The sequence below is a fragment of the Marmota flaviventris genome, chromosome 17 (assembly GCF_047511675.1).
Source record: "Marmota flaviventris isolate mMarFla1 chromosome 17, mMarFla1.hap1, whole genome shotgun sequence".
Taxonomy (NCBI): Eukaryota; Metazoa; Chordata; class Mammalia; order Rodentia; family Sciuridae; genus Marmota; species Marmota flaviventris.
Window position 1 is genome coordinate 11859594 of NC_092514.1, and position 25807 is coordinate 11885400.

The following is a 25807-nucleotide window of genomic DNA, read 5'->3' on the forward strand; positions in this document are numbered from 1 at the left end:
ACTGGGGCCACGCCCCTGGGCTCCAGCGGTCCTGCACACCACGCGGGGAAGGACGCGCGCACAGGCACAGACGCCCTCGCACACGCGCTCGCGCGCGTGCACAAACGCACCCGCACGCGGACCAATCCGCGCGCGCGCCCCCACACGCAGGGCTGTGGGATTGATTCGCTCCTTCCCTCCATTCATTCTTTTCTAATTCATTCAACAAAGGCTGAGCTAGAGATGGCAGTTTTCTTGCGCAGGGGATAGAGTGGCAGGTTAAGATCTGCCCAGATAAAGCAGTCATTGGTTCACTTGGCTGGACCAGGGAGGGCCACCCTTTGGTCAGGGTGGTCCCAGAAGGCCTCCCAGAGGAGTTGACATGGGAGACTTGAAGCCAGCCACAAGAAGACAGGGGGAGGGAATGTTCTAGGCAGACAGCACGGTGAATTTCAAGGCCCTGAGATAAGAACCAGCGTTCACCATGGAACGATCCAGAAACTAAAGGTCTTGGAAACTGTTAAGTACAGTGCCAGGGAAGGGTTAATGGGCAGAGTCCTGTCCCAGAACTACAGGCTAGAGATGAAGAATGGTGGATGGAGGCCCAGCCTTCACATCTGGCAGTGTGACGGCTAATTCTTCCAGGTCCCATCTGTGCCTGAACAGTCATAAACTCTACTCTTTGGGCCTATAATTAGCCTGGGGATGAGCGTGTGACCCTTTCCCAGTGGATAAAATCCACCCCTTAGGACTTCCAGTGGAGCGTTGGGCCCTTTTGCTGAGCTGGGAAGCACCACTGGATTCTGACTTATCCCTACAAGGGCAGTGTAAAACTGAGAACAGAGCTTCAGGTGGACACAAGTCCTTCAGGACATTAACAGAGCTTCTGGATCTAACCGTACCTGAAGCCTGACACATTCCTGATGAGGTGAGCAAATAAATTTCCTTCTGTTTAAATCTGATGGAATAGAGTCCCATCTGCCCCAGTCCATGCATCAAGATTCTGAGCTGGACTGGACTCCAGCAAGGGGGCCCTCCCTGGGCTGTCTCAACACCACTCGGAGCCTTCTCCACAGTCCTGCTACATGTCCCTGAGCCTCCAAGTTATGTGGCTTTGGGCAAATGACTGTGGCTCTTTGGACATGTTTTTTCATCACCAATGAGGCACCCGGGTCCAGGCCTGGGCAGTGTCCAGGTGTGCTCATCACTCTCTGTCTTTCTGGCTGTCACATGCTTCGATGATAGTAGGACGGGCAGCCTCCACCAGGGACTGACTGTGTGTTCACTGCTCTGTCCCGCAGGGGTCTGGCACCTGGACAGTCACACACTGGAGTATCTTGTCACAGCGCTCTGGGAGCGTGTGTGTCTTCATATGGAAGAGGGCCTGCCAAGTGTAGGGCCCCAGTGGGTCAGCAGGCCTCCCCTCCCCTAAATCACAGTGTCCTGGCCCTGTCCGGGAGTAAGGGCTCCTTCCCAGACCCTCCCGGAGGAAGAGTCGGGCTTGCTGCGGCTGTCACATAGTTTCACACATTTTTGTCTCTCTCTTTTTTTTTTTTTTTTAATTAAAACAGCAACCAGGTACCTGACCTGACCCATCAGGGGAAGAACCCAGGATGGGCAGGACTTTGTTCAAAAATATATATATTTTCTTTCTTTCTTTTTTTAAAAACACCAAAGCAAATCCATAGCTCCCGTGGAGCCAGTCACTCTTTTCAAGAGAGTGAGGGGACAGCTCCCCCCTGGCACCCTCTGAGCAGAGAGTCCCTGGCCTCCATCCTGAGCAAAGGCACAGGTCTTAGCTTGCTGGCACCTAGAGTATGGAAAAGAAGTGATCAGCTCCAAACCATGCAAGAAAAAAAACAACAACAAAAACAGCCAAACCCCACAAAGCAAGAGAAAACATCCACAGAGGATAAATTAAAAAAAAAAACAAAAAAAACAGAAAGGTGGACCCACACCACGAGAGGTGTCAGGCTAGAGCCAGGTGACCAGTGTGCCCCTCAAGACTGTTTTCCAGTGCTGGGGTGAAGGCCTCGGGTGGCTCAAGGCATCTCCCTCATGGGAGTCTTGGAGGATTCACATGGCTCATCCTCCTACTCTGTCCTCCACACTAAGGCCAGGAGAGAGGAGGAGTGGCCACCAATGGGCCAAAGGGTGCAAAGTCCATTCAGTTGAGAGATAAAAAATAGATATATATACACAACATGGGTGGCATCCAGGGCTGAGCCGAGGCAATAGACTTGTCCACAGACCAGACGGGCTGCCTGCTCTTGTGAGGAGGAGCAGCGTCTGGCAGGGGATTTCCAGGCCCCTTCAAGTCCAGGGGCTCAGGGTGGAGACTTGAGGTCCTTACAGCAGCTGGGGCAGAGGCACTGGTGGGGTCCACATGGGACCAGCTGGGAGCCCCCACACGTCTAGTTCTTTGGCACTTGGGACAAATGGCTGGTTGCGGAACCAGTCTGGAGCAGCCCCCTTGATTCCTCCCAGGACTCCCAGAGCCAGGATGGCAGTAGCTTATGGCTGTGGGCAAGCAGTGTCCCAGCAGAGAGGGCTTTGGGGTGCTGGAGGCCAGAGTCGGGTCCCCAGGTCCAGCCTGCTAGGAGTCTTCTCCCAGGATCTCCTTCACAAAGGCAGCAATGTCTGTCTTCTTGGTTTTGTGCAAGGTGAAGAAAGGGTGCTCCTGATGGGTAACAGAGGACAGAGTCACCTTAGGGGAACTGCCCCCTCCTTGAACCCAACCCACTGACCACTGAGCCTAAACCACTGAGCCCATGTGCTGCAAACTCCTGCTCACCCTTCTAGAACCTCTACCCCTAGGAAGCCCCCCATGACCATGAGAGAACTCAAGGCTCCTCCTCAGCCCTCCTGCGGTGGCCCTCCAGCCCACACTAGTCTGCCTTTTTCCCATATGGGCCAGTCCTCTGCCTCTGCTTGGAGTGGCCTCTCCACCCTTCCTTCCCCCTGCAGCGAACGCTCATCCTTCCTTCCAGGTTCAGTTCCAATGGCAACTCCTCCAAGAAGCTGGCTCTGTGACAGCACTGTCCTGCACCAGGGGCGGGCAGGGAGTTGGAGGGGCAAAGCCAGACAGGCATGACTGAATGGGTGAGTGATGCAGGGGCCATTTTGAGGAGCTGCCCCTCCGTGTGCCCAGGCTGCTGCTCCGTCCCCAGCCCCACCCAGCCAACTGCCCAGCCCCAAAGAAGAGCAGAGCAGGTACCTTCGACCCACACTCACCATCAGCTCCAAGTAGCTCATGCGCTCCGCGGGGTTCTTCCTCAGGCTAGAAGACAAGAGGGTTGAGGCCAGGACATCACAGAGGAACTGAGTCTAGCTAGACCAGCTGGCCCTTATTGGGCAACAGGGGGTGCATGCTCCTGGGGCTCAGGAAAGAAGGGGCAAGACCATCTAAGGGGTCTGCCAAAATAGAGCGGAATCCGTGGATGCAAACTAGGATTTTGTTTTGTTTGGGTCTCTGCAGGAATCCAGGGAATTTCCATGATACCCAACCCGAAAAGACTCTGCCTAACAATCAATCATATACTTGGTATTCTTAATCACAAGAGGGGACTCCTGGGAGAAGAAAGGCCTCAATTAAAAAGGAGTCAAGCCAACTAATGATTCTTATCTGCTGGGCTCATCTGTTTTCAGTTTTTCCTATTTTCCAATTAAAGAACAACAAAAAAAAAAGACGATGAATTTTACTCTGAGTAGCTTTGCCCACAACACACAGATGTTCATTTGTTGTTCTCATCATTTTTTAAACTTCTAAATATTTTTAAAGATCTTTTTTGGTTTGTTTTCATTTGGTTTTTATTTTTGTTTTTGTTTTTTTGTTTTAGTTTGTTTTTTTGTTGTTGTTGTTGTTTTTGATACCAGGGATTAAACCCAGGGGTGCCTAACCACTGAGCAACATTCCCCCCGCCCTTTTTATTTATTTTTTTTTTTCCTTTGGAGATAGGGTCTTGCTAAATTGCTGAGGCTGGCTTTGAATTTGTGATCCTCCTGCCTCAGCCTCCTGCATCACTGGGATTACAGGTGTGCACCAACTGCACCAAGCTTAAATCTCTTTTGTAACCCAAGAATTCCTTAGACAAATTTACCCTTAAACGCCGCATAGCTTTTTTTCCTCTTTAATTATTAGTTTCTTGTTCTATTTAACCATGGTCAGAAAACATGGTCTGTGTGACTTTGCCTTTTTTTTCCGATTTCCTTTGTAAACTTGAACAGGACTCGTTTTTATAACGTTCCCCAGGAGCCTTCCCTGATTTGGTTCCCAGGGGGGTGGGGATGCGGATTGGGCGCAGCAGGCCAGAGACTCACCACTGGGCAGTGAAGTCCACAAACTCGGGGGAGAAACGGTCAGCGGGGAGCTGGGGGGACGGCTCCTCCACCACCTGTTTCAGCTGCTGGAACGGGGTCCCCCAGGACTCGTAGGGGAATCGTAGGATGGCCATCTCAATCTGCGGTGGGGACAGTAGGGTCAGCAGGTCCCCCCCGCCACCAGAGGAACACACACATTTCATCCAGAAGCAAAGAGGTGGGAGGGATCTGCCTGCCCTGGTGCAGTGCCCAGAGCCACAGGAGAGGCTGAGGGACTTTGGTCACTGACCCTCCTTGATACAATATCACAAACCAAAGGTAGAAGTGTCAGGGGCATCCGTGCTTAGCTCCTCTAGCAAACTCAGCTCACAGGGAAAAAATCCATCCTGGGCATGATAGGTTTCAACTACCACTGGTTTTTCCAAACCATCAGATTTTTGGAAGACTCCTTAGCAACCCGAGTTCTAGCTGATCCGTAAAAACTCTTGAGGAGCTGGTGGCCACGCTCACCTTCCTGTGAGGCAGCGACCAGCACAACACCATAATTAGACCATTCCTCTGTCCCTGGCCATCACAAGACCTTCCCAACACAGACTCATGTGTCCGTTGCCATTCATTGGGGTTCTTGTTTTTACAGAGGGCAAACAGAAAATAAAAATAATTCGTACCCACCTCTCTCCCTGCAGCTGGAAGGAATGTGGGATTGGGGCGAAATGCATCAGATGGGCTCGCTTTGCACAGCTCAGTGGGCCCATCAGGAATGCGAATCTACAGCTCCTTCTCTACAGAGCTGGTCCCCCACTCAGGGCCACTGCCTTCCCTCTCTGTCCCTTCACTCTTGCTCTGACCCCCTAGACAAGCAACGGGCATAGTATTACCCCCTCCTGCCGGGCTGGACTTCTGTAGGTGGCTTGGGACCAACTGGTCTCTGCCCCCACTTGGACTCCTAGCCCCAGGCCCTGGCTTGCAGCAGATGGGAAGTCACTGTGGAAGAGCCTGGCTAGCCTACGACAAATTTGGGGTTCTGGTTTTGACTGCTAGGCTAAAAACACAAATCAGGTCACCCTGGGACCCTGCCACGGTTCCAGCACAAGGTCCGTAATCACCATAATGAACAGAAGAAACCTCAGCTCCAACAAATGCCTTGTGTTGGCAACTGGCTCCCAAACAGAGCACTAATTACTGTGCTGAGAAAGGGCCCTTCCATTAGGCCACAGGCCCCTTCTACCCAAGTCATAAACGTCCTCGGATGCAGCGGCAGTGGGGATGACCCTGCGTGCACGTGCCTGTCCTCCACAAACCCCACACAGACTCAGGGCACTTTTTCCTTAAATATTCACAGATTCCAGTGTGCAGAAGTCAGGCCCCTCTATGAGCTGAAAGAGGAAGACCAATGGCTACTACAGATTATAGTCCGAAAAATGAAAACGTGTACGAAGACTTGACCCCATAATCTTCCTTCGAAAGACCTCAAGAAATGCAAACTAAAAAACTGCCTTTGGCCCAAAGATGCAGGCTACAGTGTCACCTGCTGAAATATTTAGAAAAAGCCTGTGTGTATGGCCAGCGGTCCTTCCCCTACAGGCAGCAGGCCGGGAGGCCCCCGTGACACACCAACCTGGTCAAGCACTTGGCCAATTCTTCCTGAGTGTGCCCATGTCTGTTCAGCGTGATTCCCCTTTATGTGACATGGTGTGTGCAGGAGGTGGGCACAAGTGGATGCCCCAGAGAGCTCCTGATGCCACAGCCCACCTAGAGGGACGTTTCTCACTGCCACACAGTGGCTCCCCGGGGAGACTGAGGATTTCCAGTGGAAACCAGGGAGATATCCTGCCTTAGGTCCAGTAAATGGTTGTGGGGGTCTTTGGAAGAGATGCCTACAAGGGTTTATAACAATTCAGAAGAATATAAACCAGAGGTAACGTCAACTGAAAAACAACAGAATTAAAAGTATCGGAAGGGAGGTATGTGTGTTGCTGGGGACAGAACCCAGGGCCTCATGCACGCTGGGCCAACACTCTACCACTGAGTTACATCCCAGTCCTCATTTTTTTTTTTTTTTAAAGAAGGCACACAAAATTCTAGAAGGAAATGTACAACACTGGCAGTTGGCAGTGGGGAAAGAGGACAGTCATCCTTACCCCCTTTTCCGGTTTTTTATTCTGGGTTTCTATTACTTTGGAAACTTGTAGAAGATGAACCTACCCCATACCGGGGCAGCTCGTCTCCAGAGTGGCCGCCCCACTTCTCCCTGGGGACTGGCACCTTCCCATTGGGCAGAGCGCTTGTTCCCTCACCTGAAACCTAGGCTGGGCTCACAGCTCCTCTGACCAATGTGAGGAGGCAGGGAAAGGCCCAGTACTGGCCCCTCAGGAGCCAGCTACCATGAAAGAATCCCAACTACAGACAGCCAGGCTGGGCGGAAGCCACGGAGAGCAGCCACAGCAAGGAGCCCCCATGGACCTTCCAGCCCAGCCAGCCAGTGCCAGTGTAGCAGAGCTGCCTGATAGAGGCTGGCCTGGTCACCAGAAAGACCAAGTGACCGAACCAGCCCCACCTGGAAGGGGCAGGTGGAGGCTGGAGGTGAGGCTCTATGAAAAACCCTCCGTGAATCTGGGGTTGGTGAGCACGTAGGTGGAGGTGCTCGGAGGTGGCCTCCCACTTCACACGCTGGCCCTGTGGACCTCTCCCATCTGGCTGTTCCTTGGTGAGTTGTGTCCTTTATGATGAACCATCAAACACAGTAAAGTCTTTTTCCCTTGGTACTGGGAATTGAACTCAGAGGCTGTTTACACTGAGTTACGTCTCCCGTCCTATTTATTTATTTATTTACTTTGGTGCTGAGGATTGAACCCAGGGGAGCTTAACCACGGAGTCACACTCTCAGCCCTTTTTTTAATATTTTATTTAGAGACAGGGTCTCACCGAGTTGCTCAGTGCCTTGCTAAGTTGCTGAGGCTGGCTTTGAACTCACAATCCTCCTGCCTCAGCCTCCTAAACTTCTGGGATTACGGGCACGTGCCCCCATGCCCGGCCCCTTTTTATTTTTAATGTAGAGACAGGGTCTTGGCTAAGTGGCTGAGGGCCTTGTTAAACTGCCAAGACTGGTCTTGAACGTGCGATCCTCCTGCCTCAGCTTCCTGAGTTGCTGGGATTACAGGTGGGCACCACCACACGTGGCAAACAGCAAAGTCTTTTCTTGAGTTCCGTGAACTGATCTGGCAAATGATCACACCTTCGAAGAGGGGTATGGGGGGGCTGGGGTTGTAGCTCAGAGGTAGAGTGCTCACCTAGCATGTGCGAGGCCCTGGGTTCAATCCTCGGCACCACATAAAAATAAATAAATAAAATAGAAGTATTGTGTCAATTGAACTAAAAAATAAATATCAAAAAAAAAAAAGAAGAGGGGTATGGGAATCCCCAGGTAATAGCAGGTGGGTCAGCGATAGTCTAACTGGCAGTCTGGTGGGCCGGAGCTCTTAGTTTGTGGGGTCTGCATGAACTTCAGGTAGATACTGTCAGAATCGAACTGCAGGTAACCTGTCGGGGGGTCTAGAGAATCCTGGAGGGCACACCAACCCATCTCCACACCAAAGATGGAGTTGACTAATTCTTACTGTCCCATGCCCCCAACAAACAACTAGCCAAAGAGGCGAGGGTCGCCAGAAACTTCCTTGGGCCACGTTCTCTCAGAAAGGGAGGGTGTTGACCCAAGGCCATGCTGCATCAGTCCTGATGGCTAGGATGGAGAGAAGGGACTAAAGGCCACTCTAGTTGGCCACATCAGCTGGACCAACCCAAACACACCAGAGCCACTGTGACAGCGACACTCTTCCCCAGGTCCTGGTCTCCTGCACATCTACCCAGAACACGGGGGGTACAGCCTAGTCATTTTCCTATCCCTCCAATGCATTCTCCACATGGGCATCACGGTGAGCCTTCCCCTCCCCGGCCCCCAGTGACGGAGATGGAACCCAGGGGCCCTCTACCCCTGAGCTACATCCCCCCTCCTCTTTTTACTTTTGAGACAGGGTCTCGCCAACTTGCAATCCTCCCAAGTTGCTGGGATTTGCAGGAACACACCGCCACACCCAGCCACGGTGAGCCCTCTAAAGCAGCCTGACTGCAAAGTATAAATAAATAAGCTTGACCTTCCCTCTCCCTTGTGAAGGGCGGGGATTCTGCCAGGCATTCTAGAAGGAACAAGAGGCCCGTCCCTACATCTAGAGCTCGGAGGCACCCTACCCCAAGCTTAGTCCTGAAGAGCGGGACAGCTGTCCCCAGTCACCAAAGCCAAGGGTCCTTTCAGTCTTCCCAGGCTCAGGATCCAGATGCCTCACCAACCCCACACCCCCAAGCCCAGCGAGAAGCACCAGGACCCCACAGGCAATACAAATATCTGCAATGACTTTTGCCATCTTGCTTTGGAGATGATTTGCACAGCAAGAGCTCTCTTTGGGATCGGACGGGATTTCCCAACATGCACCAGGAGTTCTGCGGGCCAGTCCAGGGGGGCTGACATCACATCACAGAACACGGAGGGCGTTTGTGATGGGTAAACCCAAACATCAGGGAACGGATAATGTCATTCCTAGACAGGAGTTTTGCGTGACACATTTTCTTCCTAGATTTTGAAGCCAACACTCTTTTCTATGACCTAAACTATGTGACAGACCCCCCCCCAGGGGGTCCCATGGCCCCAGGCCCAGCCCCAACCCAGCTGCCCACACCCGACCAGTAAGAGCTGGACCCAGCCCCAGGCCCTACCATGGTGATGCCGAGACTCCAAACATCGGACTTGACGTTGTAGCCCTTCTGGTTGAGCTCGGGGTTGATTCTCTCAGGCTGTGAAGGGAATCAGAGAGAGATGAATGGCCACGCCATGGGGACCACCCAACACTCCCTTCAGTTAGGCCTTGCCTCCCCGACCCCAAAACTGAGTGGGCATTGTGTCCCTGCCTGTCCATCTGACAGAGGAGGAAACTGAGGCCAGAAAGAGTCAGGGTCTAACCCCTGCCTCACAGCCAACCCCAGCTGCAGAGAGGGCCAGAGGGGCGCCATCTTACTGACTGTCCATGAGGACAGGGCAGCACAGCCGAGACCACACGACTTACCCAGGTGGAGCAACCTGGGGCGCAGGGAACGACGTGGGTAAAGAGGGTGCGCTCTGTGGCAGGAAACACAGAGTCCGGGGAGACCCTGTCCCAATGGATGAGGCAGCTCCCCGCCCCAGCCCTGTCCTCCCCCAGCCTGGGGCGGGCCCGGCCTCACTCACGGCCATGTAGGGCTTGCAGCCAGCGTCCATCGTCTTAGCCACCGAGTCCACCAAGTAGCCGCTGATGCCAAAGTCACACATCTTCACGTGGCCCTCCTTGTTGATGAGGACGTTGGACGGCTTCACATCTGCCCAGTGGGGGACACACCATTCTCAGCCCTTGTCTGCCCATGGCCTCTCCCGGCTCCCATGGCGTGACCCAGTGGGCAGCCGCGTGTACCAGGGCCCCAAGGATCAGGCAAGAGGAACTGAGGCGGCAAGAGGTGCCACCCCAGGTCCCAGCCACCGCTGAGGGAAGAATCCTCAGGTCGTGGACTGGATTCAGACTCAAGGGCTGGGCATTTCACGTGTGGAAATCGTACATCAAAACCAGAACCAGCCAGCCTTGGCCAGGACAAAAGTAAGTCCAGTTCTTGCTCCAAACACCAGCAGACACGAGAGGAAGTGGGTAAAGGCAGGCTGGACCCCACGGGACCCCATCACGATCTACCCCCACCCCCCCGAGCCTCAGTCTGCTCGGCCTCGGGTTGCAGGGTGGGGACACTGACCTCTGTGGATCACAGACAGCTTGCTGTGCAGGTGCTCCAGGGCCCGCACGATCTGGATGGGAATAAGAGGGGGACAGACAGGACGGCTGTAATTCCAGGCTGCATCCACCATGACACACCCACCTCCACAGGCGCCTGCCCACAGCCCAACATGGGCCCCAGCTATCTCGGGGCAGGCATGCCGGGCTCCTGCCTTCCTCCCACTCACCAACGCTGACATGAACCGCCAAAGACCCCTGCAGATCCAAGCTGCATCTCCCAAGGGGCCACCACCATGGCCTACCAGGCTCCCTGGCTCCTCTCCCTCCCCGGGCAGAGCCATCTCCCTGGGGGATGGTGGTGGGGGGTGGGGGGAGCCTGAGACCTGGGCACATTTTAAATATTTCCAGATGCTGCCAGGATTGAGAGTCACATTGAGAGTCCTGATCCCATTTCCCTTTTTCCTTTGGCTGCTGGGATGCCCAAACCCAGCAGTCACTCAAGATAGTTATCAGCGGGGCCACTTACAGACACAGCGATCTCCCCCAGAATGTCCTCTGGAATGGTCATGTTTTTCTCTAGCACCTTCCGGTAGAACTTGTCTAGGGACGTGTCCATCAGCTCCATGCAGATCCACACATCTCCCTGCAGGAGAGACACCAGACATGAGCAGAGCCATCGGGGAAGCCCGTGCCCATCTCACCTTCCCGGGCCCCACCTCACACAGACAGCATACTGAGTGCCAGCCCCGGTCTCCACCTGAGACGGGATGGCGGGGACAGAAGGGACACGTGCCCACCCACGGGCCCTCGGCTGTTCCGGCAGCAGCTCCTGGCCCCTCCCATCCTGCCTATCCATTTCTCTTGCCTCTCCCTCTCCTCTTCCCTCGGCCCCCCAGCCCTGCCAGTCCACACGCCCACCTCCAGCCACGGGCTCTGTTGCCTGGGCCTCCTGCACCTGACCCCTGACTCCATGGCATGTCCCGGGAAGAGGAATGACCTCACCAGGCTGATGGTATCCCTCTCCAAGAGAGCATTAGGATGTGGAGGCTCCCTTGTGCCAACTCTGCCCCTGCCTGCGATGACCTCGTCCCTCTTCCCGGCACACCCCGCATACCCTTCCAACCCCAGGGCCTCCCTGTCTGCTGAGGCCTGGTTCCAAGAAGGATGAGTGGTGAGGAAAGCTCGGCTCCCCGCTGGGATGCAGGAGCAGGGGACAGAGCCACTCAACAGTGTCACAAAGATGGCAAGACACCACCACGACGCCCTTCCATCCAAAGCAGCTCCCGTTCTCCCTCCTCGATTATGTCAGCACCTCACTCCTGGCTCAGGCTGACGGCGCCACCCATCCAGCTCCATGGGTCCTGCATCCCGGCCTCACCCTTATCTCCCCTCCTCCCGGCTGATAACCCGGAGTCCAACCCACAAGCCCGCACCTGGATGGACTCTACCTGCCTCGGGCCCACGGCTCCCCAGGCACCGTCGCCAGGAAGGCAGATGGCAACCCGGACAAACCGCAGCACTCACCGAGTGCCAGCCAACGCCCTAGCCACAACCACTGGACCTTCATGACCACACAGTCGCTAGCCTCAAGGAAACCAAGGCACAGAGCAGCGAGGTCACACTAGAGAGCAGGGGAGACGGGTGGTCTGGCTCTAGGGCCGGTGACCTCAGGTGGATAGGGAGGGACTGGGTTTGGCTCTCCCATGTCTCCCTGAGTCCCCAGCACCTGCACACAGGAGGGGACTGACTGACGGTGGGTCACTGGCCAAGAGATGAGCTGGTGGCAGGGAACATCCCCTCGCTCACCTCTCTGAAGAGGGCCCCATAGAAGGTGACGGTGTAGAAGCAGTCGACTGTCCGCATGTTGATGTCCAGGTCCATGAGCAGCCGCTTCTGCTCCTGTGAGTTCACGGTGGCCCGGATCCGCTGCAGGGGGAGAGCTGTGGTTCAGGGGCCACGGTGGCAGAGACAGGCACCCCTTACCCATTACATGGGGCCAGGAGTTCTGGGGACCCACAGCCTAGTCCACCCTACAAAGCTCTGCCTCATCGCTGGTCGCAGTGAGGGACAAGCCATAGAGCAAGAAGCCACCCTGCAGGCTCAGTCCCCCCGAGGTGGTCCCCAGCCACCTTCAGGCCAGGCCATTGCCCCCCCCCCAGAAGGGCAGGCTGGGGCAGAACGGGGCCCTGCTCACCTTCACTGCCATGATGGTACCACTCTGGGCATGCCGCACCTTCTCCACCACCCCGTAGGCTCCACGGCCCAGCTCTGAGATGGTCACTAGGTCATCAGCCTCCACTTCGAAGTTCTTGGGGGAACACAAAAGACATGGAGTTGGTGGGGGTTGGTCCTTATCCCTCACTCAGCGAAAAGAGAACATGACAAGTTATTCAGATCTCCCTGATGGGTGGCCGTGGGCAGGTCACTTGACCAGTCTGAGCCTCATACTGGCCTCTATTGAACAGATGAAGCACCGAGGTCCAAGGGACCTCATGAGAGAGCCACTCTCTCTCTTTCACACTCCACCCTGGTAGATGGATCATTCACCCAACTTCTATTTACCAGCACTTACTACGTACCAGGCTCCTATTTTAGAACCAGGGACTCAGAACAAACCAAAGACCTGACCCTCCCAAGGGTTCCCTCTGCTGGGAGACACCCCGCGACACAGGAATGAGCCAGCAGATGAGCAGGACATCAGAGGGTGAGACACTGGGAGGCAAGACCAGCCCAGGAGGCAAGACCAGCTCAGCGGAGAGGGCTGTGTGCCGGGGCCGCCTGGCACGTGCTGTGAGCGCTGCCCGGTCAGAGCCAGGCTTCTCAGTGGCTGGTGTCCTCCTCAGGGACCAGAAGTGCACAGGGTGCAGACTTCAGGGTCTGACCCTGAGACCTGGGAGGCCCAGCCATCTGTGTCGACATGCTATTCGCAGGTGATGCAGGGGTGGAGGGCTCCCTGCCCTCCGTCTGAGGTCAAAGAGCAATGCAGCTCTGAGCTCCCCGCAACCTCCCAAGGATGCAATGATCCCTATTCTAGAAGGAAGGTCAGGAAGCAGGTGGCCCAGATCCACAGGGAGCAAGGTGCCCAGGTGTCTGCCACCAGAGGCCCTGGACAGTCCGTGCGGCCCCTTGTCAGATGAAGTCGGGGACCCCCACCCAGGGTCCAGCCAGCACCTACTCTGTCTCCAATGGTAATGAAGGTCCGGGAGTCCAGGTTCCGGGGGGGTCTGTGGAGAGAGCCAACTCTGTGAGCTTGGGGAGAACCAGAGAGTTCTCCAAGAGAAGGAAAAGGCAGGTGGCCTGGCCTTTGGAGGTGACTCGAGGGACTTCCTTTCATCAGTTGCTAAACATCCACTAGGGGCTAGGCATGGGGCGTGGGGCGGGGGACATCAAACAGATGGCAATGCTTATGAGCCCACAGCTGCCCACCTGGCCAGGTGCTACCCAGCCCCTCTCCCTGCTGACTCCGCCCACTGGGCCCCCCCTCAGGCAGGGAGCAGGGTGATCCAGGGTGGTCAACCGAGGCCGACTCACGTGGGGTTGGGCACAGCGGGCTTAGTCATACAGGATATCCGCAAGTCCTTCCTTCTCTTGGATTTTCCTAAAAGGAAGAAAAGGTGAGATGTCTGGTTACTCGGCCCATCGATGTTTTCCCCCTGCGCTGGACGAAACGGGGGACAGAGATAACTCAGGTCCTGCCCGTCTCAGACAGAGAGTTGCCCATTGTAGTCAGTGCCATCGGGTGGGCGGGGGGGGGGGGGGGGGGGGGCGGGGACAAGGCTCCGTCTACTGCCCTGGCCGAGAAAGAAGGGAGCAGCACCTAGCACCGGAATGGGGCTCACTGAAAGAGCCCAAGCCCCACCCTACCCTCCTAGAAGCTATGCCACAGCCATGACCATCACCATCAGAGCCGCCTGATCCCATTGTCCACCTGGGAGGCCACACATGTTCCCATATTCGGCTGGCGGATGGGGATGGAGAGGAGGCTTGGGCAGCCCAGCCAGGGACAGAGCCTCGGTGATCCAGGCCAGGGCTGACCAGCTGAGGTTTTGCCAGGCTCCAGCCCTCCTGACCCTGCACAAGACCTAGGCCTTGAGCTTCTGTTATGGGGTTTTGAACTGGGTCTCTTAAAAAAAAAAAAAAAAAAATTCACATGTTGAAATCTTAACCCCAGGACCTTGGAATGTGGCCTTATTTGGAGATAAGTTCTTTACAGAGGTAATTAAATGAAAATGAGGTCACTAGGGTGGGCCCCAATCCAGTCTGACTGGTGTCCTTATAAAAGGGGAAAACTGGGACATCGGAGAAAGGCAGACAGGGAAGGGGAGGTGAAGGAGAGACGCAGAGGGGAGACGGCCACCAACAAGCCGAGGAGAGGCCTGGTGGATCTCTGCCCTGCAGCCAGCCCAGCCTCCACCTCCACTGCAGCCCGGACGGTGAGAGAGAAGGCAACTCCCTGTGGCACAAGGCACAAGCCGCCCAGTCCAGGGTGCTTCCCTGCAGTCTCCCTCACGGCTCCCCCTCCGACCTTGACGGGGGTGTCGGAGGCAAGCCCAGCTCCATCCGGGGCCCTGGCTCCACTCCTCTGTGCAGACACCCACCTCAGAGAGCTGGGGCAGGTGCAGGCTGGGGAGTCCTTGGTGGGGACAGCAAGCCCTGGGCTTAGGCCTGGTGGGCAGCACAGGCATCCCAGCCCAGGGCTCTCCCTCCAGGTCAAAAGGGCCACACCTGGGCTCAACTCCCACCTTCTGGCCTGGACCCCCCTGCCTCTCGAAACCTCAGCCTGTCCCCTCTGCAGCAGGGGCACTGACCCCAGAAAGGCCTCTTACAGGGAGAGACTAAGACACCGGCCTGCAGCCCAGACAGGCAGGGACTTCCTTCCTTCCTCCCAGGACCCCACCTGCCCCAGAGGCCCATGCGGCCCCACTGCTCCGATCAGGAGACTGAGGCCCAGCACGTGTGGCCAGGGCTGCCGGCTCCGCGGCCTGGTGTTTCCTGGAACATGGTGCTGTCCACGTGCCTCAGTTTCCCACCCATGAGGTGAGGGCTTGTAGACAGGGTGAGCTCTGGGCAGTGGGGCTGGGGGGCCTCTGGAGCACTCCCACCACCATGAAGTTCCTGCCTTCAATGCCCTTCCCAAGGCAACCTGAGAGGCCCTCACCCCCTCCTCCCCAGGCAGGCCAATCCCTGGGGACAGGCAAGAGGGCCCTGTGTCCATACCTGCCCGGCACGGGGTTGGCACTCAAGAAGGATCTACATTTATGGAGGGGGCAGGGCACGACTGGGCTGGCGCACACGGGAGCACTCCTGAGTCTGCCCTTTGAACACGGCACAGCCGTCATCTGATCAGCAGGAAAAAGCAAGGACCCGGGCAGCTGGGGAGCCTGCCAGCTGTTCCCAAGAGCCCTGAGGTCAGGCTGCAGCTTTCTGAGCAGAGAAGTAACTTGCTCAGGGCACCAAGGATCTCCTGGGTGGCAGAGCTGGGACTGAACCCCGGCCACAGAGCAGAGATGTGCCAGCCACAGGCCTGCCCCTCGGAAGAGCTTCTGCCCACTTCTCTGCCCACCCACCGGCCCTTTGTGTCCTCACGTACCACCCCATAGCCATGACCACAGGGGCCTGGGAAATGCCCAAGGTCCTGCCACCACCTGCCAAGGAGACCCTTGTCCCTTAAGCCTCCTCTGAGCCATGTTCGGATCCAGTCTCAACCATGCCACAGAGCCACGTAGGTGGAGCCCAGCTGGGAGCAACACAGGAGGTGGCTGATTGGCCGACTCCCATAGGCCAGGCCCAACCGCCCAGGTGGCCCTGATGCACCTCCGTGGAGAGACAGGCCTAGGCTCTCATGCTCTGCAGGAAACAACAAACTGGCCTGGGGACCCAGGGGCCACCCAGGACCTCCCCAGGTCTGGCATAGTCTACATGACAAGAAAAGAAATAAATAGAGAAAAAAAACAAGGCGTGTGGGACCACCAGCTCCTGAGAGAGAGACCCTCTCCCCTGCCTCTGGATCAAAGTCACCGTGTGGGCTCCGGGGGATGACCCGGGCCGGGGCTGAGGGTGACACTGCAGCAGCTGGAAGGTGGCCGACACAGCAAGTCTTTGCAGCTAGTGGTGACCCCGAGACACAGACTCGGAACCTCAGGAACCTATTATCTGCAAAATAGAATATGGCAGAAATGCGTGGAAGTTGGGGGACCCTGTGGGTGTGAGAGGTCATAGGACGGCCCTCTTGCCAGGCCTCAGTTTCCCCATTCGTCAAGGGCATGTCCGCACCAGTAGCTGGGCTGCGTGGTGAGGCCAACCCCCCCCCTTCCCCCCGGGGCTGGCAGCACACAGCCTGGCCTTGCCACCTGCCCTGAAGGGATAAAGGCCTGCGTCAGGAGTGACCTGGGCTCCACAGGGCAGCCACACCAGCTGTCGGAGTGGGCGAGGCCACCACGGAGACAGCCCAGAAACAGGCCTCGGGCCACCGGTGGATGCCACTATCTGCTACCAATGTCAGGGCCGGGCCAGATGGCCAGGCAGCCCGGGGCTACCCAGGTGTGGCTCAAGGTAGCGACCGTCACCACAACAAACAGAGGCTCTGGGGCTGCCAGGGCAATCCACAACAAGCCCGCCAGCATCCAGCTCGCAGGGGCCCTGGTGCGGGCGAGCCTAGTGCCAGGCGGCCAGCCGCGTGTCCTCAGGTCACTCTGGACCCACAGCAGCCCCTAGGCAGGAAGTGAGGAAGTTAGGCTGGGTGGAAGTCCGAGAATGGTCTGAAGTCGCCACCCCGCTGCAACAAAGGTACCGACAAAACTCCTGCCCTGTCCCCTCCCATCCACCCCTCACTCACTGTGCACGCACCATGCCTTGAGGAAGACACCTTCTTTCCCACCTCAGGGCCTTTGCCTATGCCATTCCCACTGTCTCGAATGCCTTTCCCTGCAACGCCATCCAAGCTGGGACCCGGCCCTGCCAGTCGCCTACTCAGAGGCTCCCCTGACCACCCCAGCATAGTTCCTTCCTATGGGGTAAGGAACCGATGTGGCTGCTGAGACGTAGGTGGCCAGAGGTCCCATCCCCACCCAATTCAGCTGGCTACTCCCATCTCGCAGGGTTGTAGAGAGACCTGACCAGACTGACCCACAACTGCACAGAGGGAAGAGCCTCACCTCAATAGCTGATGTTCATTGGCTGCAATGAACCAAAGCCGGAGCTGAATACCTGACGTTCTCCCTAGTGTCCCAGATGCTCTCAGAGAAGCCCCCCAAGAGCTTTTGGGAGCCCAAACTGCCAAGCATTCACAGAGAGCAAGGACAGACCTGATATGTGCTCCTCTGTCCCCAAGGTCCCAGAGACCCTGTCCTGGGGCTTTGGAGAGAAATCCAGGGGCTGAAGGAAGGGTGTTTCATTTACTGAGCACCTACTACATGCCACTCCCAGGCCCGCCCCATCCAGCCTCACAGCCACTCCACGCCACCAGCACTGTCTGTGTTCCTGCTTCACAGGTGAGAAACAAGTAGGGCTGTAAGGGAGCCACTTCAGGGCATGCTCCGACCACTCACTGCCCAGCTGCATGTGGCCACCTGACCAGGCTCCAGCCCGCCCCCCCCCCCAGGGCCCTGGGTACCTCCCCACCCTTCACCTCACTTTCCACTCTGCAGAGTGCAGGCTGGGGGTTCCCATGGCCCATCTTACAGCATCCACTGTCCTCCACACCCAGGTCCACCCCCACCCCCGAATCCTGCTCCAACCTGGGCACATGCAGCAGTGTCTGAGGACACTCTCGACCATCCCGGCAGGGGGAAGGTTTAAGACTGGCGTCCAGCAAGGCAGAGGTCAGGGACGCTGCCCAACAACCCACATCACACACACAAGCCCTACCGCAGCCAAGGGGTTCTCTAGTCGGAGATGTGCACAGTGTTGTCTCTTACCCTTGACCCAAAAACTGCACCCTCCAGCAACCCACCCCCACACTCCTCTAACTTCCACTAACATTTAGTAAGCACCAAACACATGCCAGGCCTGGGTCATTCACTGAGTGCCAGCAATGCTCCTCACTTACCTCCTGATCATGCCCAAACTCCTGCACCGACATCCAAGACCCTTCACAGCCCTGTCCCAGAGAGCCTGGTCTGTCAGTCCACACCTGCTGATCACACACTCCTCAGGACAAGCATCTAAAGCTACTAACGTAAGCCCAGCCCTGCAGGTGAGGACCGCTAGAGCTGTTGATACAGCCGCACAGGCTGAGCACTGCACCATCTGCATTACATCTCATCTGAGCCCCTCTCAGCCACCCTGGGAGGCAGGAACTAATATGATCTCCACCTTGCAGATGAAGAAACTGAGGCCAAGGGTTTATGAAATCAAAAGCCTGGCAGCCCGTCTCCCCGACACGGTAAGCACCGACAGCCAAGAGCAGTTTGTGGAAGACAGGAAGAAAATGCAAGAAATGTTCTTCTTATTCCTTTGAGATTTCTGTGCACAGCTTCAGCTACTAAGCGTAAGGAATTTCAATAAAATTAATAAGAAAGAAAGAGGCCTGGTGAAGTCTGGGTCCTGGTGCTGATGGAGTCTGGGCTCCGGGGTCCTCGCCATCTTAAGGGGACAACTGGGCTCACCTTGCATGACCAGGGCACCGAGCAGCAGGCTGCTCAGAACTGCAGTCAGTGTCTCTGAGACTCAGCTGATGTGACACACCAGGGCAGCAACCGAGCCAGGCCTGAGCCCCTGCCTTCCCCGGACCACGACTGAGTAGCCACGTCATCTGCCCCAAACCACTCTGGCAGAGGCCAAGTGACAAGGAGTGGTACCAGGAAACCTGGCTGCGGGGACACCAAGAACAAGTCAAACTCCCTCTCTGAGTCTCGTTTCCTGCCTCTGGGTGTGGGTGTGCAATGACCGTGACCTCTAAGAGAGGGCCAGCAAGGGTAAAAGGTTGTTAGGATAAGTCCCTGCTCCCAAGACGGACCTCTGTGACTTTGGGCAAGTCAGTCCCCAACCCCAGGCCTCGATTTACTCATTCATAAAATGGGGATGATAACAACAGGACACATCATTGGGTAACCACGAGAGCAGAATGAGACCGTGCACATAAAATGCCTGCACAAACAGCTCAGGTCAGTGGTCACTCTGACCTGGAGCCCTGGTGCACAATGGGCCCCATGCACCAGGCCTCAAGAGGCCATGACTGGAAACAAGGGCTTCCAGGTGAGAGGGGCACTCCCTCCAGCTCCAGCTCTGGGCTGTGCTCCCAGAGGCCTCAACCTGGGGGGTATGAGATCAGCCAGGCCACCCCAAGGGCAGCCCCATGCTGCCCCTTCTGCAGAATGACTGAGCAAAGGCACCTCGTCTTGACCAGTGTCCTCTTGGCTTTTATTGTCACCATCACTAAAGAGCAAAATCAGTGCATTGGGGAAAGGTGTTCTTGGTTGGAAAAAAAAAAAAAAAAAAACACTCTACGTGGCTCAAATTCAAATTCAGCACTGACCAGCAACCACGGTGTCCCTGGATTGGACAGGTCTCATTGCTTCTCACCGTCGTCAGCAGTCCTACTGCGGGGTGGCTGTTCCTCATCCCTTTCATTCAGAAGAGGAAACAGGCTGGGGAGGTCACAGGGCAGGTTGGGGCAGAGCCAGGCCTGGGACCAGCCCTGCTGTGTTGGAAGTTGCTGCAGGTGAGTGGGGTTGGGGAGGCCATGCTAGCAGAAGCCTGCTCTGGGGTCTACCAGAAGGCCCAGTCACAGAGAAGAACGAGGAGGGTGGAGGGCATCCCCGGTTCTGTGCCACAGCTGTCCCGACAGGCCTCCGTCACACCACCATCAACAGGGTGCCAGCAACGCTCCTTGCTCCCCACCAGCTTGTGCCCCCAACTCCTGCACTGACCTCCAAGGCCCTTCTCAGCCCTGCCCCAAGGAGCGTGCCTGTCGCTTCACACCTGGACTGGGGACGTGGCTCAGTGGTAAAGTTCCACTGGATTCAATCCCCAGTATTTAAAAAAAAAAAAAAAGATTCAACTTTTAAAAATAACAAAGAAAAGTAAACAATGATTAACATAAAAGCTAGACAGCTATTGAGGGAGAAGGAAGGGAAACAGAATGCACAGGGGTTGGGATCCGGGTCGAGTTGGATTCCTTTAGCTGGGTATTATGTACACAGAATTCATCCGACTCTTATTTTTTTTTTTTTAAATACAGAGGTGCATTCTTTGTATCCTTTTGGTATCTGTGGATACATTTACAATTTTTTTTTAAAAAAAAAGCTGCTGGGACCGAACATCATAAGGAGGGTCACAGAGCAGGGGACAGGCCTGACCACGGGCCCATTCATGGCAGGAGGGTCTGGCCAAGCCACCCAGGGCAGGGGACTGGTGGACAAAGGGGCAGCTGGACGCAGCCTTCGCAGAGAAGCCAGGGCAGGACGTGGGACACCAGCTTAGCTGTGACATCCCAGAGAGGAATCCACAGGGAAGGGGGAGTGTGATGGGGACTGGGATCTGGGGACCTGTCCGTACCTGGGACTGATGGTAGGAACCTAAGGACCCACCCTAGACTGGAGGGGACCTAGATCTGGTGTCTGAATCTCAGAGGGGCCCAGCAGCTGGCTGAAATCTCTTTTGCAGGGACAAACCTGCAAAAAGACCCAGTCACCCAGTTCTCTGGTCCCCACCTGCTCGTCCCAGCTAGGGCTTGGGGACCAGAGGGTATTAGGTACACAGAATTCATCCGACTCTTATTTTTTAAGAAGTCCTGAAGCCTGATACATCATGGCCAGCAGTAAAGACCATACTGCATGGACACTTCATGTCCCTGAGCCCTCAAGTGCAGGAGCAGAAGCCCCCCCTGCCCCCCGCCAAGTCCTGTTGATTTACTCGACAATGAACAGTAGTCACAACCATCACAATTATAAAACAGTTAACAGATGCCATTTTGCCGGACAGACACTATCTCTGATCTTCAACCACCACCCTGCCAGGGACGGGTGTTTACCCAGTTTAGACACTGAGGGTCACAGAGGGCATGTCCCTGGCCAAGGAGGCAGGACAGGAAGCTGGCCAGTCAGGATTAGAACCCAGTCCCACTCCATCAGAGCGGAGGCTCCACCCCCCCACCACCACTTCCTGCCTTTCTGAGGAAGGCCGTCCTGCTGTGACCATTACCTGACACTTGGCCACGGTGGAGAGAGGCTGTCTGCATCTACACAGGCAGGGGGTCCCCGTGCCCATTCTGCAGGTGAGGAAACTGAGGCTTCTCCTCTGAAAGAGGGCCCGCGCACGTCCAGGGAACTGAAATCATTGACTTGAGTGCAGAAAATACACCAGATGTGACTTGTCTAACATCACCTCGCAAAAGGGACCCAGCTTGGGACCCGAGCCCAGGCAGGCGGGCTCCAGATCCGAGTTCCCGACCTCTCCACAGCTGTCCCGGGCGAGCTCAGGCAGACCCACCTGGGTTGACCCTGTACCGCCTCTGCTCTCCCTGAGCTCCAGGCTGCACATCTGAGCCCAGGGAGTCTCTTGGGCCAAGGGCAGTAAACAGCCACTGTCACCTGCTCCCGCTCAGTGAGCAAGAGGAAGCAGAGCCGTTTGCCTACCAGAGGAAGTTTCTGGATGGGACACAGGGCCTAACCAAGGGGTCCTGGCCCAGTGCCCAAAGTCCAGGCCAGGCCACCTCCCGCACCTCAGCCCAGGGCCAGGTGCTGCCCATGGGCCGGGCACACAGGCCTCTCCTCCCCGGCCAGGCCCAGCATCACCACCCTGTGTGCTGCAGGCAGCCACTGGCTGGCATGCCCAGGGTGAGTCAGCACCACCGGGCGCTGCTGACTCACCCACCGGAAGCCCAGCTGCCCCAACCCTCTCCCCACAGGCCCACGGAGAACTTTGCTCCCTTCAGGCCCTGAGCCACGGGCTGGCTGATAGAGAGTTTCCTGTGCGTCACACCAGGGGTGGGGGAAGTCCCAGAGGTGCCACCCTCCAGTCTTTCCGACAGCCGGAGAAGGAGGGGGGACTGAAACCACAGAAGGCAGGGCCAGGCCAGGCCAGGCCAGCACAAGGCTCCCTACAGCCTGGCCGGGCAGCCAGGAACTGTGCACCCACCCAGCCACGCCACGAAATGTCCAGTGGGTGGCACTCCCAGGGTGGCAGGAGACAGAGGGAGGCCCTGCTGGGAACAGCAACACCACACATGTGGGGCCCCCCCAAGGACCAAGGTGGCTACAGACTCGGGTCATGCTGACCACACGTGAACTGCACGCCAGCCCCAGCCCCCAGCGGCCCTTGGCCTCTGACGCCAGCCAGAGATGGCATGGGAGAGCCAGCAGGGCTACGGGACCTACAGAGAACTCTCCAGGCTCCTGGCACAGAAGACAGGGCAGGTGCCTGCTGCCAGGCAGGAAGCCCAAAGGCAGGGCACCCAGAAGGTCCGGCCCCAGCCACGCCCTCCTTGTTTGAATTCCTCTGAGGAGGTGGAGAAGAGCTCTGTGCTGGGCCCAGTGCCCGGGACGGGGAGGGCATGGGTGAGGACCCCTGCTCTGTGCATTCAGTGAAGTCAAATCCCCTGTGAGGTCTTGGTTTCACATCTGTCAAATGGGCCAGGTTGCAGTGTGTCAGCTTGGACAAGCAGCACACAGGACAGGCAGCCTCCAGGTCTGCCTCAGTCCATCCTCCAGGTCTGGCCTGGCCTCCAGGAGATGCCCAATGGACATGGGGGTGTCCCACAGCTTAGTCAAGCATCCAGCATGGGAAGGGGACCTAGGGAAAGCGCTGGAGAGACCCCTGTCAAGACACACAGTCCTGTGGAGCCCCAACTCCATGCGTCACCGTGATGCATCCTACCGAGGTACTTAGTGCCTCTGAGCCTCAGTTTCCTTATCTGTAAGCAGGGTTGTGACGAATAAATCACGCCCACACATGGCAATGGAAAAAGCTTGTTAAGTAACAGCTCTTGGGATTTGGGGGTGAAGGGAGATCACGGTTCCCCACCGCATCCTTCTCAAAACCCCTGGGAGGACACGAGGCCCCTGGGTTTGGTCTCTGACAGCCATGCAATCCACAAATCATCCTGCTGGAGATTCACCCCGGCTCTCTGCAGAGGTCCAGTGAGGGCAAGGTCAATCCTCAAGTCACACAGCACATGGGGGTCCAGCAATGTCCCCCTACAACACTGTCCACCCATGACTCCATCCATTCACAATCCCGCAACTGCCTGGGAGAGCTGAAATGCCTCTCCCCAAACAAAGAATGCTTCCAACTCCTTCCCATGCTCTCCCAAGCGGCGGAGAAGCGTCTGATTTCCCGGTTCCCAAGATCCACGAGATCTGCACGGGGCGAGCTTCTCCCCAGCCACCTCCCCCGGCGAGTGCCTCCTGAGTTACTCACAGCAGTTGGGCAATGGTCAGGGATCCGGCCTCCCACTTATGTAAGACGTAATTACCCTGCCCACCCAGCTCCAGCCCACAGCCACCGCAGCCAGCCGCCAGCTGCAGGGGCCAGGAAGGGCCCACACCCTCCCCAGGACCCCAGTGGCTCCAGAGGTCTGGGCCCCTCCAGAGAGAAGGAGGAAAGGAGACAACCCCTGAGGGCCTCCAAGTGCTTCTGTGACCTTCCTCCTGCTGCCTCTGCAGCTGCAAACCAGAGGCAAGGCCCGGACCCCACGTGGCTGAGGCTTTGCAGGAGGAGACACGGTTAATAATAAGATGTGCAGCAGCTAGCCCTTCCTGAGCACCTATTATGTGCCACACGTTGCACCATGCGGAGCTCTTCACCAGCTCACCACAGCTGCTCTGGTGCATTCCCAATCTCACGTCATTGACTCTTGATGTCCAGTTTACAGGTAAGGACACTGAGGCTCAGAGAGACATTAAGGGGCTTGCCAAGGGGAGGCAGCAGCAGGTTCAGCGAGCTGGGAGTCAGCCCATTCACGACAGACACGTCCGGTTTGGAACCCTCTCACACAGCCCAGCCTACTGAGACTCAGACATGCCAAAAACATCCTTTCCTCTTCCTGAAAAAAAATCCCCCTTTTGCTCTCTCCAAGTCTCGTCCTCCCCCCCACCGCGTGATAAATCCTGCTGCTGTTGCTGCTACTGCCACAGCCGCCACAGCCACCTCACAAAAATTTCCAGGAAGGCCAGTTCCTTGGAGAAGAAAAGAGCAAGCCCCCTCGCACAGCCAGCACACTGGCCTGGCAGCCAGCCCAGGTCCCAGACAGCAGGGACAGGCTGAAGACACCAAGGTACAGGAGCTGGTGAGCTCCCCAAGTGCACAGAGAAGCTGCAACTCAAGTCGAGGACGAGCCCCACAGAGAAGGGGCTGTGCTAGGGAGGGATGGGAGGCCAAGAGATGTTCCCAGGAGACAGGGCTGCAGGATGGGGGGTGCAGGGCAGCCAGAGATGGGGGTGAATGTAGGGCCTCCAGAGATGGAGAGAGATGGGGGAGGGGAGGACAGGGCCTTCTGTACAAGGGTGTAGTCAGGACACCTGTGTTGGAGACACAACGAGGTCCCCCCCAAAAAAAAACAGGAATACCTTTGGAGCCCAGACAGAGAGCAGAGTTCAATCCCATCCTGGACACAGCGCCACAGCCCAGTGAGGCTGGCAGACAGAGGACCCAGGTGGGGATCAGAGTGAATCCCACCTGGGGACAGCTTAATTTCTACCCAGGCTGCACCCCTAAGGCCTCCATGAGGAGGTCAGGGTGAGGTTCCTGACCTGGAATGGGGTGTGCAAGAACAAATTCCTAGCTCGGGTCCAGCCGGGAGATCTCGGGGCCTGGGTGCAGTCCCAAGGCCTAACCTGGGGATCCAGGTGAGGTTCCAGGCTGGCACAGAGACCTCAGCCCGAGCAGGGAGGGTCTCTGAGCCGAAATGTTGCTGCCAGGACCCGGCACCGGGAAGGGATAGGCGCCCACAGAGGTCGGGGGTTTCCCCGACTGGGCTTGGGCGCGGGGTTCAGGTCGCTGTCCCGGCGGGCGCGCCTACCTTTGGACTGAGGCATGCTGGCGGGCTGGCTCGGGGCAGGCGACTCCATGCTTGCAGACGGGTCCCGGGCGACGGCGACTAATCGAGAGGGCAGCGGCGGGTTTCACCGGGGCCAAGAGCACTCATGGCTGCGGGCGGGCGGGCGGGCGGCCCCCGGGCGCGACGGACCAGCAGAGGCGGTAGCAGCGGCTGCAAGTAAACGTCTGGCGACGGGCGGTGCCACAGTCAGACTGGGCAGTGCCGCTGGGGCCTGAGCCGGACGGCGCCGACTCAGGTCCCGCCCCCTCTCGCCGATTGGCCCGCCCGTCTCCAGGGCCCGGCCCCTGCCTATCAAACGCCTTCCTGGTCCTGCCCGTCAAGCACAGACCACGCCCACCGGGAGCCCAGGATCCGACCCTGCCCACAGGGGTCTGTCAAGCCCGCCTGCCCCTCGGCCAACCCAAGCTCGGTCCAGCTCCGCCCCTCCCCGGCTGGAGCCTGCACCTTCTCGCTGCCAATCAAGACATAAGCCCCGCCCGCCCGCGGGGACCAACCCTCCCGCCCTCTGCCTGTTAGATTCGAGCCCCGCCCCTTTACACCCCCACCCCCACCCCCACCCCCGCCCGGTACCCCCCAGCGGGTGCGCAGCGTGGGCGCGTCCCCGGTGCGTAATCTAGAAAAACCCGGAGATTCCCCCAGGGTAGTCCCACTGCGCTGGTGCTACCGGGGTTAAAAGTGCGCTCCTGAGTGAGACCCGGGTTCAGCT

At 57.2% G+C, this 25807-nt stretch overlaps 1 protein-coding gene across 2 annotated transcripts; it reads right to left on the reverse strand.

Annotated features, from left to right (window-relative positions):
• Positions 1 to 1558: 1558 nt before the first annotated feature.
• Positions 1559 to 25267, reverse strand: Map2k3 (mitogen-activated protein kinase kinase 3). Of its 2 annotated transcripts, none has more exons than XM_027921433.2 (12): positions 25063 to 25267; positions 13635 to 13701; positions 13279 to 13327; positions 12298 to 12411; positions 11910 to 12029; positions 10630 to 10746; positions 10123 to 10174; positions 9575 to 9702; positions 9067 to 9144; positions 4300 to 4439; positions 3214 to 3259; positions 1559 to 2659 (listed from the first exon to the last, which is right to left on the reverse strand). In XM_027921433.2, the coding sequence occupies exons 1-12, from the start codon at positions 25109 to 25111 to the stop codon at positions 2576 to 2578; spliced, it is 1044 nt and encodes a 347-aa protein (XP_027777234.1). In that variant the 5' UTR covers positions 25112 to 25267; the 3' UTR covers positions 1559 to 2575. The 2 variants fall into 2 exon arrangements, with proteins under 2 accessions (XP_027777234.1, XP_027777235.1); XM_027921434.3 differs by lacking the exon at positions 25063 to 25267 and adding an exon at positions 21246 to 21359.
• Between the last annotated feature and the right edge of the window lie 540 nt (positions 25268 to 25807).